The sequence below is a fragment of the Diadema setosum genome, chromosome 19 (assembly GCF_964275005.1).
Source record: "Diadema setosum chromosome 19, eeDiaSeto1, whole genome shotgun sequence".
Classification (NCBI taxonomy): Eukaryota; Metazoa; Echinodermata; class Echinoidea; order Diadematoida; family Diadematidae; genus Diadema; species Diadema setosum.
In genome coordinates, this window is record NC_092703.1 from 17,126,152 (window position 1) to 17,144,836 (window position 18,685).

Here is an 18,685-nt window from a genome sequence, read left to right on the forward strand (position 1 = left end):
CTCCGTACAACACGCTGTTCAATACAACTCGGTTTACGTGTATTGTCAATGCAAAATCAGCGGTCGATCCTAAAAACGCGATTTACCGCGGGGAGCTGAAACGAGGCCACGCAAGTTCGTCGGCGATATTTTTGCACTGAAACTTCGAATCGAAAAGGGAGCAACGGCATTTGATAGAGCTGGATTTTCTCAATCACGTAGGTCAAGTTTTTTACGTGAATTTCAGTGTTAAATATTCTTATCAAGCAAATAAACATTAGGCGGTCGATTAGTAGTAGGTCCAACCCTGTAAGATTATAAAGATGGCAGCCCACATGATCAAATTTTGAAGAAATACAGTTGATTTTGGGGTGAATTTTCTGGGCTTTCGGTGATTATCTTTTTTTTTTCTGAAAATAAAAGTTACGGTAGATGATGTTTACAAAACGGTGTGGTGTTAGAAATTACTTCGAAAAACACCTATGGTGCTAGTTCATTGCGACGACTTTGCCGTATCCGAATTCGGAATCAGCGTATCTGAATTCGGATACGCATTATAAATAATGGGCATGAGATGGCGCTATACAACGCAGTACCCCCGGGTTACAACGGTACCCCGGTGTACGGCGTGCCGAATCAAAAGGTCACACAAGCAACTTCGAGATCATCATCAGTGATACAATGTAACAGCATAAGTTCTTACATGAGATGTAGGCATCACTATTATAAGTATCATTATTTCTAGGAGTTTCTTTTCCACTACCGAGTACCTACTTATAACTACTACCGCTACCACAGCTCTTACTATTCTCATAACAATTATCACTTTCATTATCATCATCACCGTCTGCTTCTTCTTCTTCTTCCTCCTCCTCCTCATCTTCTTTCACGTTCATCATTATTTCACGCGAGAAAAATTGGCGATTACCTGGCAAATGCACTTAAATAAGTGCTTAAAGGTGACCCTAAAGTTTGGCAGCAAAGCTCGTCCGAGCTTCAATCTAATGCTAAGAAAAGTGGCGGGATCTTCAACTTTGTTTCCCATCAGGGAAGTGAGCTGCTGTGGGTCTATCTTCCATTGCAGAATAAACACTTCCAGTCATCGAGTTATACAGGTTTACAGGAAGTACACGTATAAATCAAGAGCAAGACACAGGTGTTCAAGATTATGGCATAATTAACCAAAAAAAAATGAGACCCACTGGGTCTAGCGCTCAAATGAGTATCGCAAGTTTGCCTTCCATGCATTCATACAGGCATCAGTGTACATGTCCTACAATATTGTGTAACTTCCTAGTTCTTTCACTTCTGGGTCTAGAGAAGTTTTCAACAACCCCTTAGAGGGGAAACCCAGTCCAAAAATAAATTAGTCTGATAAGAAAAAGTAAAATGTTACGAGTTCAACGGTATAATTTTGATCGAAATGGGATGAAAAATGAGGAAGTTATGAAATTTTGGAGTTTCGCTATTTTGGGGGGAAACAGTTCTTGAACAGTCAATATGAATATGCAAAGTGAGCATGTCATCCACCCTCACAACTTGTCATATAGTTTGTACATAAACTTGTGAAATTTCAAGTTTTTCATTCAAACGCAGTCATGCCCGAGGCTCAGATCCTCGTATATCTCATTGGTCACTATTGTGAAGTTATTCAACCAGGAATAACATCATGTTTTAGACTTCGATGACAGAAACATTGAATTTTCGTCAATTTTTGTAGTACATGATCAATGGAAAACTGTGAGGGTATGACATGGTTAGCTCAGTCATTTGCATATTTATATCCACTGTACAAGAACTGTTTTGCAGAAATTAGCAAACCTTCAAAATGTCATAACTTCCTTATTTTTCATCCGATTTCAGTCAAATTTTTACAGTTTAACTTGTATGATTTTACTCTTTTTTATCAAATTAACTTATATTTGGGCTGGATTTCCTCTGTAATTTCAGGGTTTGGGGATACCTGTGCTCCCCCCCCCCCCCCCCAACACACGATGAACCAACTACGCACAGTGAACAACGGACAATGAATGATCACAATACAGTGTAGCTCATTTGAGCCTTTAGCTAAGATGAGCTAAGATCTTACACTAAGACTACTTTTCACTGACGAAAGACTACAGAGACCACATCAATGTTTATGATCTGTTTCGCCTTGCATTACATTTATTGTAATTCACAGCATAATGGGCAATGACATTGAAAAACACAAAATATGTAGGCTACAGGAATACATGTTTTTCTCATTGTGCCCTCTCTGGCCATTGATTATCTCTGAGCTTTACACAGAACAAGGCTTATTGCATTCAAAGTTCTTTTAATCATTTATGCTAATGATAGTACATGTACAGTCAGATGGACTTGTGGAAAAATATATACTATGGTCCAACATTGTACATTAATTTTTCTAATTGTATAATTATTATACACATCACACCACCACCAAATCCACCACAGCATGACGAAAATACATACACCCTACGTATCATTCTACAATACACATTTGATAAAGTTATTGATTTACACATCTTTATAGTGTCTGTATCTCTGTAATGTCAACTTTTATCCTCAAAAATAACAACAACAACACACACACCCTGAGACACAATAAAGTGTAATAGAAACACAATGCAATGAAACATGGTCACACACATCTCACTGGAAAACAGTGTTATGACAGTGGTCATACACACATCTGACATGGAAATACACTGCCATGAGAATGACCATAAACACGTATGACATGCACCTGACTGTAATTCTACTGAAAGCCGGCTGTTGAAGAAAACAAAAAGTATCTCTTATGTGTAAGTTTTGTTTTGTTTTTGCCAGCTAAATATCATGGACGATACAATCATCAACTCCATTCAGCAGAGGGAATTTGATTTCTCATTACCTAGACATAATAAACACATGAACTGACCCAGAAAAATAAACACTTAAAAAAGCCTACTGAGAAGCTTTCACATGTAGGGGTATTACTGTCCTTACAGATATATATTCCTATCACTGTCCCTACAGGTAAATATCTTCCCTCGCTGGCTTTCACCAGTATTGTATCCCCCTTATAACCCCCCCCCCCCCCCCAATTCTCTCACACAAGAAATATGGAGAGATCCCTTCAGCGTTGCAGAATGGGATCCTGACATCCTCACTTCATCACAAAATTAATCAAATCAGGATTTATTTTTCTTTCGGTGTTCATGTCATCCTTCAGTCCCTCAACAATATAACGGTCTCTCTACAGGGGCCCGATACAGCCACGATGAAACAGCATGAATTTTAATTTGATACTCCAATTTATATACTTTTAACTAAAACTCATAAAATCTCTTGCGGGTGACTGCCATCACTTTGATATGAAGCATGCCGTATATATTTGTCAACATTTGTTCAATTTATCGAAATGCACTTGATGGAAATGGACTGGTATTAGAAACCATCCTGTTGAATTCATTAAAATGATCAAATTTGTTGATTTTGAGTTGCATACAAATCACATGCCAGCAATTTACATGTGAATTAGGAAGATTTCAACCGAGATAAAATACTGTTCAATAAAGTATGCATTCTAAATGTTCATTGTGCTCTGTCCCACAAAAGACAAGCCCCTGATTTACACCATTCATTTATTTCACTTCATGTAAACATCTACTTGCCTAACACAAATTCTACTTGCAAAGGCAAGTTTGGTTCAGTCAAAATGCCCTGTACTTTGGTTGTGCTTTTGAGCCAACTCTAAAATAATATTGAAACTTGTCTCAATAAACCCACACAAATATTCAACATATCATGAAGGTTATTGTGATTTAGCATTGTGGGCAGCCATGACAGGCAGAAAGAACTCACAGAACTGTAACTGCACTGGCTCTGTTCAGAAAATTCCTCACACTTGAACTACTCTTGTTTCACTTTTGCAATACCTAGTGTCATGAGTCAGTAAATTTCTTATACATTCTAAGAAGCAGTTTGCTTACACATACACAGTTCACATACACACCATACAGAACAATATGAACAGTCACTGTCTTTTAAAGACTGAAGTTGATACTTTTCCATTACATCTATAATACCACTCTTTAGGACGGAAAGTCTCTCTGAAGAACAGCTGACGTATGCATAAAATTTCTTATGTAGATACGTACACATCCATCTCAGATAATGCAGTTACTAATGTGTAGTTTGGGATCTCAGTCATTTCCCTCAGTTTGTCCAAAAGAGATAAAACATTTACACAAAACCATTCTACACTTGAAAGTTGAAGTGAGAACTAACCCACTGAGGATGAACTCGTTTTGCTATAACACACATTTTTCATAGACACCTGCCCGAGTATTCTTGGGACTAGACTTCCAACAGGTTAAGCTATCAAATTTATTTCATTTATCATGAAATACGTGTAACATCAAAATCATGGTTTCAACAGTTTACATCTTTTTCTAGTTTCCAAATGAGCATTTTCAAACTTCAGAGAAGGCCGAGAGGTTTTCTTGCAAAGCATGCTAACTGTGGATGGATCAAGAATTCATAACTTCATTTGCATCAGCTGGTCTTGTAGGGTCAATACCATTTGTTAAACAGAGCTAGTCAAAAGGGGCAAGCCATCAAGGGTTTGCATCATTTCATTGTTTTCCAGTGTTAATGCAAGTACAGTGGAACCTTACTATAAGAAGGTCAGATATAACATAACACTCTCACAACAAGGTGATTTTGCAGCTCCAAAATACTTTTATACGATGCATTCTTTGGTCTTGTACCGTGATATAGTGAGAAACCTTATACAAGGTAATTGTTATGGTTTTTAGGACCTTATAATTACAAGGTTCCACTGTACTGGATGGACAAGTTCAGGGGATATATGCAAAATTGAAATGCTCTTATAAGGCAATGTCTTGTGTGTGTGTGTGTGTGTGTGTGTGTGTGAGAGAGAGAGTTGTGACCCTGTCGCATGAACTAAAGGACTTCATTTTATGTACTACAGACAGAGAAAGTGTTCTGCTTGTCACCAGACTGCATGGGATGATGACACACATCCCTGTTCAAAAGGGCTCACTGAGCTTCAAACCCTATAAGCCAGTTCAGAGATAGCTCATGTGCACGTGGGTACAAATGATTTTTCATTTTTCTCAGTTGGTTAGGCACTTCACTCAATTCAAAGCAATGTAATGCTTATCTCAGTGAAATTAAAAACCAACCTGTCTCTCGGTACAAATGACCTTTTTCTGCTCATGCTCAAACTGGAACCCCGAACTGGCTTATTCTCTTGATAGCAAAAAACACTGGCTACTATGAGCCAGCTTGCTGCCTTACAGATTGGATGGACACTTTTCTCACTTTGTCACAAGGGGGCGCACTTGTACGTAATCCCCTGTGAAGAAGGAAAACACCACACACACATAATAGCTGTGTTGTAATGCCACAAGTGACAGGTGGAAGCTCATATGGACCATCATTTTTCTAGTCTCCTCAAATGCCACACCAAATCTTTATTCTGGGGCATGAAGATTGAGTTCTACTTGTTTTAAATGCAATGTCTTCTGGCAAAACTTTTTTTTCGAATTTTGATGTCATTTGCAAACAAAGTTGTGTATACCATGTTGAAAGAGGCAATGTACAGTGTAAGAACAATGCCATAATCCACTAACTGCAGTATGCAAGCTTGGAGCTTAAAACCTAGATGTATTGGATGTATTGGGAATGCAGGATGATGGTAAAGACATTGTGGGTTATTTTCTAAGGTGTCAGCATTAGTATATCACACCAAGAGGACAAGTTTCAGCCCCCCCCCCCAAAAAAAAAAAAAAAAAAAAAAATCAAAGATCTATAGCATTCGTACATGATATAAACATTCCAAAGTCACAGTACAGCTATCTACTCTCGGTGTGCAGACACTACAATGTGTGCCAAAAACTATGTTAACAAGGGAAGACATGTAAGACTGACAGAGATCACTGAATAACCTTCTCCATTGATATGGTGTTGGGCTTCTTTGTGGCTGCTGCTCATGTCTCATGTTTTATCTTTATCATACTGTGAAAGCGAAAATTTTCACAGGGTGCTGGCAAGATAATAAAAACATGCAAACATTTTTGCTTGCAATGGGAAAATCATTTCATATCTGTGATTTCACGGTAGGTATATTTTGTGGTATAACTGTTATGTTATTTGTAGTTTTCTTTGTGTTCACTAGTCATGTAGCAGGAGAGAATTTACTGTTGTAATGCGGACCAGTCACTTTTACTGAAGTATGTGCTGACAAAACCCTTTGCTGCTGTGAGAGAAGTGAGATGTTTAATGTGCTTGCTCAATTGTCATGACCGTCTGTGAAATTCATCATTGAAAAAAAAATCACCTGTAAATTTCCACTCTTACAGCATATTATACATACCCAAATATATGTATATGTGACAAAAATCACCACTTAAATTTGCACATGTATGAAACATATTACATATTTCTTTGAAAAGACATATAGCAGAGGGAGTTTTTTCATTTGTCAAGTTGATTAGCTCACATCGCCTATCTTTTTCAGTGGGTCTAGTCTTGCACACGCTTTGCTACATGTATATAGTAGGCCCCAATGCAGGGCTTACAGTTAGGGTATATGTAACAACAGATTACAATATTGTGTACCATAATATGTCAATTGTGCACGCAATAAGCAATGCATGACAACAAAACTGTAACAAACCAAATTTGTTGGGACTTTACAAATGAATGCAAACAGTTACATTTTAAGGTTATGCAGTTGTATGTATGAGATTACAGACGACAACAAGCAAACTCATGATAGCTTAGAAAATAAATCATATAACAATCAGCATCACTCTGCATTAATTTGAAGGACAGGATATAATTATTCTTTTATACATCATTCTAAAATATCGTCGCTGGGGTGACAAGACCTTGTATCTCAAATTTTGGTGAAAATGACTTTTTTGCATTAGTGGTCAAATAATCGGTTAAGTGATGTCCTGTCCAAATCCCAGCTGTCTTACCCCAAAAATGAAGCCACCACGGCATGTTAAAGGAATGGCTATCCCATTCAGTATAGTGCTTTGGCCGCCATGTTTTTTGGCTCTCCTGAACATTTGACATTTTTGAGATACGAGGTCTTGTCGCCCCAGCGACGATATGACACTTTATAAAGATTTTGTGGCAGTCAACAGAAGACTCATGAGCTGTAATCATAATCTTATCCAACTCGCATATGTGACTGTGATTGATTTCACTATTTCGAGAAAACACATGAAACCTAAAAATAAAATATGCTCTAATTTCACCTCCCATTCTACTGAAATTTCAACTTTTATGCTTTGTTTTGTTTTACTTTATATATTACTGTCAAGCTACATGTGGAGTAGAGATTCACTTACATATCTTTAAACTCATATAACTTTGAACCTGCCCTGAATATGTCACAAAACCTACTTCAGGTTTGTATATACCTTGGTAAAATGTCACCTGAAATTTTTAAAACACACATTGCTTCGAAGATGCACATAATACTTAAAAATACAAAGTCTTATTTGTGCCTGTACTGCATCACAAGTTTTTTGACTTAAATCCTACTGGTATTGATGCTATCCACTGCTTATCATAGCTCTAAATACTTCCCTGCTACTAAAGAGGGTGGTTCCTCGATGTCCTGTTTGCTCTTGACTAACCTCAGTTCACGCTGGGCAGCAGTAGGTACATTGCCAGGACCAGCTAATTCTGATCAGGGAAAAATAAGATGGATATCCAAATAAACATTTATAGCAGTAAACCAACAACAAAAAGACAAACAGATGGTGGGGGGGGGGGGGGCAAGGAGTGATAGTGATAAAAAGTGAGAAAAAAATCATATAATTGAAGCATAAATACACATATCTAATATCTTGATATATGCCAAAAGTTGTCAATTTGTATTGCTCTTAAAAAAAAGAAAAACAAACAAACAAACAAACAAACAAAAATGCAGCTTGTTGCAACTTAAATATTATATCACTCAATCTTAGTTTTGCCTACTGCTGCAAAGTCTGGCTTTGAGGTGAATACTTCCCCTTTTGATATTCATTTTCCTTTTACCATGAAACAGGGCAGTAAAGCAGTAAAGCAAAGCAAGTTTGAAACTGGTTCTTGTGAGTGAACATTTTATAAACTCAGATGCAATCAGAACTACTCATGGTATTCAACCCCATTATTTGGCATCTGTATTTAGCAAAAAAAAAAAAAAAAAGCACATAGGATGTGATTCTATAATTCACATTGTGTTCAAGTTATTTGAATACATTAACTAAAATCAAACAGACATAAAGGAAGTCTCAGCAAAATCAGACATTACTGGCTGAAACCAGATGCAAATTAGCTGGTCTAATGTCATTAGGTGCGGTCAGACTGGCAAAAGTTCGAGAAGTTTAAGATCGTGAAGTCTTTGCGATCTTGTGTCGTGCGGTCACACTGGCAGCAAACCTTGGATCAAAAAGTTTGGGTCACTGGTACACGCGCGCAAGAAAGAAGAAAGAGCGCGCCGTCCGACAGCTAGTGATTGTGACGTAACAATGCACATCTGTACATGACAATGGCCTCACGCTTCGGAGACACCGCCTGCAAACAGATCAAAAAGTTTGACGGGGGTGAAGGAAATATCCCTAGTTGGAGTGGGAAGTTTCGCGAGAAGTTTCGCGGGAAGTTTGCGGTCACACTGGCAAAACTTCGAGATCTTAAAGATCGCGATGTTAAACTTACTCGATCTTTTGCCAGTCTGACCGGTGCGGTCATAAATAACTGACTCATAATTCTCCCATTGATTGGTGAACAAAATATTTGTAAAAAAAAAAATTAAAATGAGATATGAAACTCGTCACACTGAAGATGAGTTAGGTGATACGCTGGGGGTTGACACCCTGACAATGGTCCTGAACAACAGCCAGGATTGGAATGCTCTATTACATATTCATGAGAAATTCCACTATCACAGCTAGTCTTTATCCACATTAAATGTAGTGTATGCAAGCACATGAAAACATGTGCTTATTTTTTTTTTTTTTTTTCATGTGCATGCATTTTACCCTTTACTATGAATTCAGACTAGCAGTGCCCAGGGCAATCCATCATGAATTATTAATAAAGCATTCATGTGCTTTGGAGCAAGAGTCCGGAAGCCGAGTCAGCAGAGCTCTGAAAAGGTGGTATTCGCGGTATCGTGTCTATTGTTCAGGATCATTGTAAGCACAAACTCACATACACATCATTGGTTCTTGTGTAAAGTTCAATTTTGTACAGAGGGTTCATATTTGACCAAAATCTGGAACTTAACTTTAAAATCTATCATGGATTTAACGAAACTGATTCCTGCTCTCATCAGGGAGGTGCTAGAGAAGGAGAGACAACTACTGCTGTCCTTTAAAGTCCTGCGCAGCACTGCCGAGAAGTCATGCGTTCAACTACAGGTGTTACCCATGTGCTTTGACAAAAGAGAGCATCAATAATCAGGACTAACGCTCTCACATCTAGAAATACTTGCCCCTACTGTAATTCGCCCTCTCTTTCAATGTGATGGCAACAATGAATTTGTTTACCTTGAATTGGAGCAGCGAATCAAAATGCAGTGTAAAACTGACAATTTTAACAGTAAATAGTTTAAAAGCACGCTGGAACACGGTTTAACGGAGTACTTTACTTGAAAGATCAAAATATCCCAGATTAAAAGATAGAAAACTAACATGCGGAAATGTGCGCATTATAGAAAAATATTAGGTTTTTTAGAGGGCCTAATTTTCATTTCATTTTGATTTGCGCATTACGAAGAAACTAGAAATACATGTCTATAATACTGAATTCTTTCCTAAACTATTCTAAATCAATTCGAGTATTTCATTTAAAATTTTACGGTGAAATAAAGCTTGTAATTCAACGAAAGGTAAAATGCGTTCTTCATCTCCGAACTTCGTCTTGCAACTAGAGCGGTGCCGAGCATGACTTCAAAGTGTAGTGGAATGCTAGACATCCCATTTTAACGCCTTGAACCCAAACATGTGTTTGCATGAATTCCGAAGAGTTGCCACTCCATCTCTGTAACACCTCCCTGTTCTCATGTTCAAATCACCTCCAACTAAATTGTACACTATTCAGCTGTTACTCATATCAATGATAGTGATATCTGATGTATAGTTTTCAGCTATTAAGGATCAAAAGTGGGGAATGTTTTTTGTAACACCTAGTACTTCAGTTCATGTCAGAAATAGGAAATGCAGTAAGATATGCATGGTGGTCTACTGAAGACTTGAAAGACCATGATGCTTTCATCTGGTCTAGTTTGCATGTGTGGCTGCTTGTAATATGACAATCACATGAAGTAGGCAACATTTAAATATTAATTCCATACGCTTCTTTTTTTTCCCCTTTTTTTTTTGGGGGGGGGGGTTACAAAGCCTTGGAAAGTCTTGGCCATTCTGTTTATCTGATTTTACTGTATTTAATCAGCCAACTTGAACATAAAGTAAACTGCACTTCAAACACAATAACAACATAAAAGCAGAAGTAAGATACACAAAATAAGTGTCACAAATATACAGCCTGCATACCCTGAGCGCTTAGTAGAGTCCGCTTCAGAACTGCCTGCATCGTGGACAGAGCTTTCTCACATGCCAGCTTAATAGGAGACAATTCCAAAGCACAAAATACTTCTTGAAATTCATGTAATAATTCTCCAATTTTCAAGTGGTCACTGTAATCTCCCTCTCTTGAAAAGATTTTTCTTTTCTTTGCCTATCAAAGGATTTCCCCATTTTCTTCAAACTTTAGAGGATCAAAAAGTGGTTTGGAGTTCTCCATCAATTTCAGATAAAAAGTGATCAACCACTCAAATACATTTTCGATAAAAAATTATCTACTTTCACACGTGCAATACAAGGACTTCATAACGACTGCCTGTCCATATCAGTTAGTTAAACACCTCGACTAGGAAAGTAATGGAGGGAGAAATAAAAAGATGGTGTCACTCTTGAGCATGAGTCAAAATATGCATACATTGTCTGGCAATGCAAAAGGAATTTAAACTTTTGTAGAAATAAAAGCTATGGACACATGAAACTTCGAGCTAAATTTGACAAATACAGGAACACACATTTTGGTACAAATATTTAGGTCATTAAAGTATGGCAAAATTTGATCTGTACAGGAATTGTACCAATATCACGGTTCTTGATAGGAAATATTATTGCATTATCTCCAACAGATACAATTATGCTCTTATGAAAACCTCACAACAGGGTTAGTCATTAAGTTGAAAGCTACACAATTTTTTTAATGAAAAAAAAAAAACCTCTCTGAAATAATTTCAGTTTCATTTATTGTTAATTCAATTTCAATTTGAGTGAGTTTGAAAAGAAGTAACTTTTCAACAAATTACTGACACTGAGAAACTGAGGAGATTATTTGTCAAATTGGAAAATCAATAAAGTAAAATGTGTGCTGACAAATCCTTCCAACTGTTTCATTAAATGCAAATTTGCTGAAAATTGTACACCGAGTCTGAACACCGCAGCCCAAAGTGTGAGCAAGAACTTCAACTAACCAAGAGATTATCTGGATGCTTGTGAGTCCATACTAGCATAAGGGCTGAGAAAAGGTCACCAGTCCCTGTGAATGTACAGTCGAGGCGAGAAAATTCAAGCCGGCAGACAGTCTTTTCATTGCCTGTTGATAAAAGCAACAATGAACAAGAATGCAGTACAATTACACACAGGCAAATCTGAATATAAATGATAATACAACTTAAGTACACACAAATCATCCAGTTCTCCTGAGCATGAATAAGTTTCACACCCATTCATGGCATTAACCCGTTTAGGACGGTTTGATTTTGCTACAACACGCATTTCCCATAGACACCTGCCCGAGTATACTCGGGACTCGTCCTCAACGGGTTAAACTAGGTGAATTTGTGTAAAATGGTGTACATACACTACAACCACGGTATGATTCTGACCCTACATGTATTTATTAAGCCATAAAACTGACGTCATTTTGTTTGTTCCTTGGTAAATCCAGGACAGCCCCCCCCCCCCCCCCCCCCCCCAATTGTGTTGCACACCTGTCTGATATCACTTCTGGTAGTTTCTGATGGCTATTGGTTCCAAAGATCATGGACAGAAGGAGCTACATAAACAGGTTAACCTTTGCATGTATGCAGGTTTGTGGCCCTTGGACCTTGTCTTAATACTGAAATTGAGGCTATATCAGGCTTCGTAACACCAACATTCCAAAGTTTTAAGCACTAACCAAAGAGTGACTAGCATGTCTGTTTCATCCACTGAAGACATAGCCTGATTCAACCTGGCAGCAAAATCTACCATTACTGCGGCGTCCCATGCACGCATACATAATATGTGAATGCATGCTATATGTTGCGACCGGCTCATGTATGGGGTCGATTATCATATCATGTATTCAGCACACCTATGGTATACATGTGCATTTGGACAACACAGTAATGGCAGATTTTCTGCCAGGTTGGATTGGTCTATTTACTCCCACAGACCTAACAACAGGTACATAGGACACAGTCCTTATAGGGTCCTTCAATCTTGCCCACTAACCTGGGGCAAATATAATTTCCAGTTGGACAAGTAGCATGAATAGGCACTTGCCTTCTCAAATACATGCAACACTTGCTTAAATGCCCATTCAGGAAAGTGAAAGAAATATCTTTTAAATACACTGCAAAGGAATGCATTGCTGCATTTTGTATGTACCCAGTGTTTCAAATTATAAATTTGGTATCACTCCTTAATAAAAAGTTTCCACTTGAAGTTGAGATGAATGCAACTCACAGTAGCAGCAATCATGACCCCCCCCCAAAAAAAAAAAAAACAACAAACAAACAAACAAACAAACAACAACAACAACAACAAACAAACACTTGGCTTTGTTCATATAAATCATAAACATTACTTGCAACACATATGTCTGTGGAAGTGTGTAGTATTTTTTTCATTAATTTTTATTTCTATTAAAGGGAAGATAAACCCCAAGAGCAATGTGGATTGAGTGAAAGCAGCAACATTAGTAGAACACATCAGTGAAAGTTTGAAGAAAATCGGACAATCGATGCAAAAGTTATGAATTTTTAAAGTTTTGGTGTTGGAACCGCTGGATGAGGAGACTACTAGAGGATATGACGTATGAGTGGACAACAATACCAAGAAAATATAAAGAAAATTCTACAAAAATCCATTTTTCATGAAAATTACAAATTCCATCAACTTGATATTGATATATGTTAAGGGTAGCAATTATTCCCCCTGCTTTCTGAAAGAGGTTGGTCCATTGCTCTTTCATGATTCTAGAAAAGTGAATTTTTGTTGAATTTCCTTTATATTTTCTTTGTATTGTTGTCCACTCATACGTCATATCCTCTAGTAGTCTCCTCATCCAGCGGTTCCAACACCAAAACTTTAAAAATTAATAACTTTTGCATCGATTGTCCAATTTTCTCAAACTTTCACTGATGTGTTCTACTAATGTTGCTGCTTTCACTCAATCCACATTGCTCTTGGGGTTTATCTTCCCTTTAATGTACACAAAAAGATCAATAGGATGTTACTGGGGCAAGTATTTATCTTTTAGTGATCGTGAATTCTGTAATCTCATTGGTCAATCAACCACTGAATATATCCCGTATTCCGTGGATATGACGTCATGATACTGTATTACACAGCCAGCTGCGCGTGTACCAAAGACGCTTATAGGAAAGTGCGCGCTAATCCTGTACAAAACAAATGGACAGCGCGCGGTCCTCAAGCGTATTGCGCACATAACCTGAGACCACTAGACGCTTGATAAACAACAGCAACTTATCTGGCTACTGCACTGCAGTATCTTATGGCTTGTACGTGTACAGTATGCGCGCATCGCATGCAGTAATCAGCTCGCTCGCGAGACGTAGGCCTAAGTCAACATGGTCATGGCTGACAGCCGGCGATTTCAACATCATTCACGAGAGGAAATCAGCGAGAAGAAGGTTAGCACTTACACTAAAAGATAAAATCGTTACCCCCTGCTTGTTCTTACGAAATACGGAAAATATCTACGGTCTGGTGCCATATTCCATTCGGCCTTCGGCCTCATGGAATATGGCACCAGACCGTAGATATTTGCCCGTATTTCGTGAACAAGCAGGGGATAACTAATAGTATTTAGTCTCATGAATGTATAAATACACTGCTTTATGGAACACTCACTAACCTTTGACAGTTGACCCCAGGGTAACAAGCTTGTCTTCTTTGCCAGCCTCAAAGCTGCTCAGGATGACAGTCTTAATGCCCTTGTCATGGAGGATGCTTATGGCACGGAGAGCCGACTCTTCATCGTTGATGGTTACACCTGAGAGCAACCTGACATGATAGAGATTGTCCAAAATGTTTCATCCCTTTCTGGAATACCTCAAACAGTTTTTGCATTTTCATTCCATGTCTAAGTTGAATTCAATTAAGATTAAAATCCTACAAACATAATGTTAGAAATTTCGTTAAAGGTAGGGAATCCCATTTGCATGCCTCAAATGAAGAGTTGTATAAATACAGTGGTATGTTGAAGAGAGTATCATTTTAGAAACTCCCATAAAGTAATGAAAGTGGAAGGTAACATTTACAAGTATATTTTTATTGACCGTTAGATTTTGAATTGAATTTTTTCGGGGCTCACCGTAAATTCCAGTACATTACTAGGCTACCTTTGCAGACCCATGCACTGCATGTGTGTCCATCATGTCTATTTTGTGAAGAAAGTTCATCAAAACTTACAAACATTTCTATATACATTCTTGCCACACACTCTATATGTTATTACATCAGCTCTTATACTTTTAGATTTGTGTTTATAGATAAAAAATACAGAAGACTGCAACAAAAAGGCTGAAGTGTGGCTGACACACAGAACTACTGAGTAGTTGAGTTTTGTGCATTATTCAAATTGTAGATAACTGTTAACTTCCAAATTTCTCAGCAGTGGCCTAAACAAGTCCCCTATGGTTCATATTTAATGTTTTGCTGCATTTTGGGAGGTCTGTAAAAGGTATCCCCTACCTTTAACACTTGGACCGTGTCCGGGCAATTATCCCCAGAGGGCAATTACCCCCCGGCTGAATACTGGTTAGTGGTAAAGTTAGAGTTAAGATTAGGGTTAGGGTTAGGTTTAGTGTTAGGAGTTTGGGTTATGGTTAGGATTAGTTTCAGGATTAGGATTAGGATTAGGGACAGGGGAAGGGTCCGGGGTAATTGCCCAGGGGTTAATTGCCCTAGACCCCACTTGGACATTAAATATGAAATCTTATGTTTCACGAATGTCCAAAAGTATAAAATTCATGCCAATTATACAAGGATAATGTCAATGCATAAAAAAATTTTTAACTGGCTCTTGGTTCAAAGTGCAAAGAAAAAGACAAAATTATAATTACATCCATTTCAACAAATGATATGAGGGTAAGTTAGAAATGGGGCCCACTGTGGGGCAAATACATTGAATGAGAGGGAACCAATGCCCTACTGCTCAACACTTACTCCGCTTCAAACTGGTTGGGAGTGATTATGTCTGCAAGTGGAAGCAGCTGGTCTCTGTAGATGGGCATCAGCTCCTTGGGCACATAGAAGTGACCATTGTCCCCAAGAACAGGGTCACAGACGTAGGTGATGTCCGGGTTGGCTTCCCTGAGCTCCTTGACCACTCGTATGACCTCATGGAGGAAGGACTCTGACCCTACATAGCCTGGTTAGGAGGGGGAAGGATGAAAAATTTGCAAGTTGAAATATCCTTACGCGCACATAATCAGACTAGAAATGTACTTTCTTTAATGATGAATTTTCATTAGTATTACAAACACTATAGTGCACATTGTACTGATAAATGCAACTAACCTGTCAGGAGGTGGGAGTACTGATGAATGTCATTCAGTTTGAGACCATCAAAGAGCGTCCTCAGGTCCGAATCGTTCAGGACCTGACCTTGAAAATGCTTGTATCCTGTGTGACAGCACAGCTGTACTGAGTTGACAGCATCTACCTCATATCCAAGGACCTGGTTGAAGGAAAATAGTACAAGGAGTGATTCCAGCAACTACCTATGGGGAAGGAGGAGATGAACCACAATTGTAGTTTGGTTTGCAAACATCAAACCCGCAGTCCAGGCTAACATATAAAAGCTAGTAATGATGCCAAGCAATACTGGTGACCAATAGACATGGGGGCCTAACATATTATCACAGTATGCTCACAGTGTTTCCAATATAATGTTATATCATCACAGGTTCAAAGTTACTCTCTGCAATAGAACTCTAGTTGTGTACATACATGTACAGGCCTAGAACTCCACATACAATGTACATAAATATTTATGTTGTATGCCCATCCCCCGAACACACTTAAAGACACATACATTTATATCGGCTGTAATTAATGTTTGACATACATGTAGATCAACTGAGTTTCTTCTATCAATATCTGTTCTCTTTCTGTTCCTTTTCTGCAAAAGTGCATATACTACTCGACTATTAATAAATTTACCTTTTACAACATAGCAGTGAGCTTGTTTTGCTTTAAAAACTTGTATGATGACATACACAGCATTGTATTGGGCTTTGTATCTAGATACAATAGACTTTTGGTAACCCCATTCAGTTGCGTATGTGTTTGATTGTCTGATGGCGTATGCAGTTGACCGTGCAAAAGGGGATACATGTACTGAACTGCTTTCTAAAACTGTTTTCTTGCAGACAGATTACCAACCTGTCTGTCCTTTGTTGAGGGCAAAAATAATCTCATTTTGGAGCACTGTGCACAGGTTCTCAGAGGAATGTGGGAGGAATACATATGTTTAACAACTTGAGTTACTTTACTGGAGAATACAAATATCATAGGAAAGTGAACTTGAACTACTTCAGACAGTGCCACATTTGGCTTTGACTGGCGATGTTGTTCAGTATTGCAGTCGCGGTTGGTTGAAAAAGCATTTCTCCTGACGCTATTATGCTTTTATAATAACACAGAATAATTATCAGCTACACGATGCTGCAGCATTACTGTTGTAGGTCCATGATGTAGCTGATATTTTTACTGTATAAAAAGCCAAATGATTTCATGATGCTGCAAGCCTGTGCTGTGATCCACTGAGGTTCAAATTTACAATGAAAATAATGATTTTAATATGTTGAAAAACATTAAATGCAAATTTAACTAAGTTTGGTCAAGCTACAGCTGAACTTTAGATGCCCTAACTCTTAACGTTATTGGTTTGCAGGTTTAGATATGACCTCTGCTTTTGAGTAAATTTAGTAAAGCAAGCCACCGCACCCATGGCCATAGAGGCATAATTCGACCATATTCTAAATGCTGTCTAAAATTTAACCAGCAGCTATATCATGAACATGCAGAAACCTATGCTTGTACGTTTTGCACATGGTCAAATTTGGCACAGGAGGTCAAACCTTGGTGCAGGCTTTGTAATGTCATTTTTATAAGCACTTTTCTGGTACCTGGTACTTTATCTTGACTTGAGCAAATCATTAAAAAAAAAAAAAAAAAATTGTCTTTTAGTTACAACTCGATGAAATTTAGTTGGTGTCAATCAACACTGACACTGGCACTGACGCTATAGGGCCTACTGCATTATTGCTCGAGACATGCAGCGACCCTGGGCCCCGTTTCATAAAAAGTTGATATGATAACAACTCTTGCTGGAATGTCAATTGTCATGGCAACGACAAGAATGCAGCATCCTGATTGGCTGTTGCTATGGGAAGTTGTCGTTCCAGCAAGAGTTGACATCCTAACATCTTTTATGAAACGGGGCCGAACGTGTGGCTCTCCTAGAATAGGGGTCGGCCTGTCACCATGCACCATAGTCACCCGGCCCGGCAAGTCCCGGCCGACCACAGCACATACAGCATCAGCTCAGGCCAACGCGTGCATGGAATGGGTCACGGACTTAAGTTACAGACAGTTCATCTTACCTGCATTGGAAAGACGGCAGACTTGTTTCCCACGTATCCAGATACAACGTGACTCTGAATGGAAATTACCCTGTGGTCAGGAAGCGCCATTTCTTGTTTTGTTTTGTTTTTTCAACTGTTGAAAACACACAAAATAAACTCCGATGACGAACTTGTGATGTATAGTGTATTAAATGATGTCGCTCTCACACAAGTGAAGCACGCTAACGGTGGGTCGATTGTGAACGATCGAGTCCCCTGCTCTGGCGGCTGTACGTACCAGCGGAATTGTGCTGCTCCAGGACCAGAGCTCTGCTGCCAGCTGGCTGCCGTGTATAGTTCACTAACTGTTAGATGGATTGCTGGCGCCTTATCACCATTCAAGAACAACTTGACGATATAATTCGACACTTGTCCTGAGCTCTTTACTTATCACCAGGTCATGAGTTGAACATAATGTAAATGGCGGCAGTTACTGTACAGAATTCGTTCAGAATCTGCTCAGCTCAGCAGTCACTCGATGACACCACAGTTCTGTGGATGACACTAGCACTCGCTCTAACACGTTCGTAGTCTTTCTGTACACAAACGCGCGCGGTGATTGTGAGCTCGGTCGGTGTAACGTGCTGCTCGCGTGCGTGTGCATGATACATGGAGGTGCGGTCGGTGTAGTGGTGCTTGGTGTATACGTCTACCCAGGGAGGTGCTACTTCAGTTATTCGGTGGGTGCTACCCGAG

At 38.7% G+C, this 18,685-nt stretch overlaps 1 protein-coding gene across 1 annotated transcript; it reads right to left on the bottom strand.

Moving 5' to 3' along the window:
• Positions 1-7,157: 7,157 nt before the first annotated feature.
• On the bottom strand, positions 7,158-18,058 carry LOC140242753 (pyridoxal kinase-like). Its single transcript, XM_072322511.1, has 7 exons — positions 17,969-18,058; positions 15,879-16,038; positions 15,525-15,729; positions 14,212-14,360; positions 11,540-11,661; positions 10,548-10,614; positions 7,158-7,695 (listed from the first exon to the last, which is right to left on the bottom strand). The coding sequence occupies exons 1-7, from the start codon at positions 18,056-18,058 to the stop codon at positions 7,577-7,579; spliced, it is 912 nt and encodes a 303-aa protein (XP_072178612.1). The 3' UTR covers positions 7,158-7,576.
• Between the last annotated feature and the right edge of the window lie 627 nt (positions 18,059-18,685).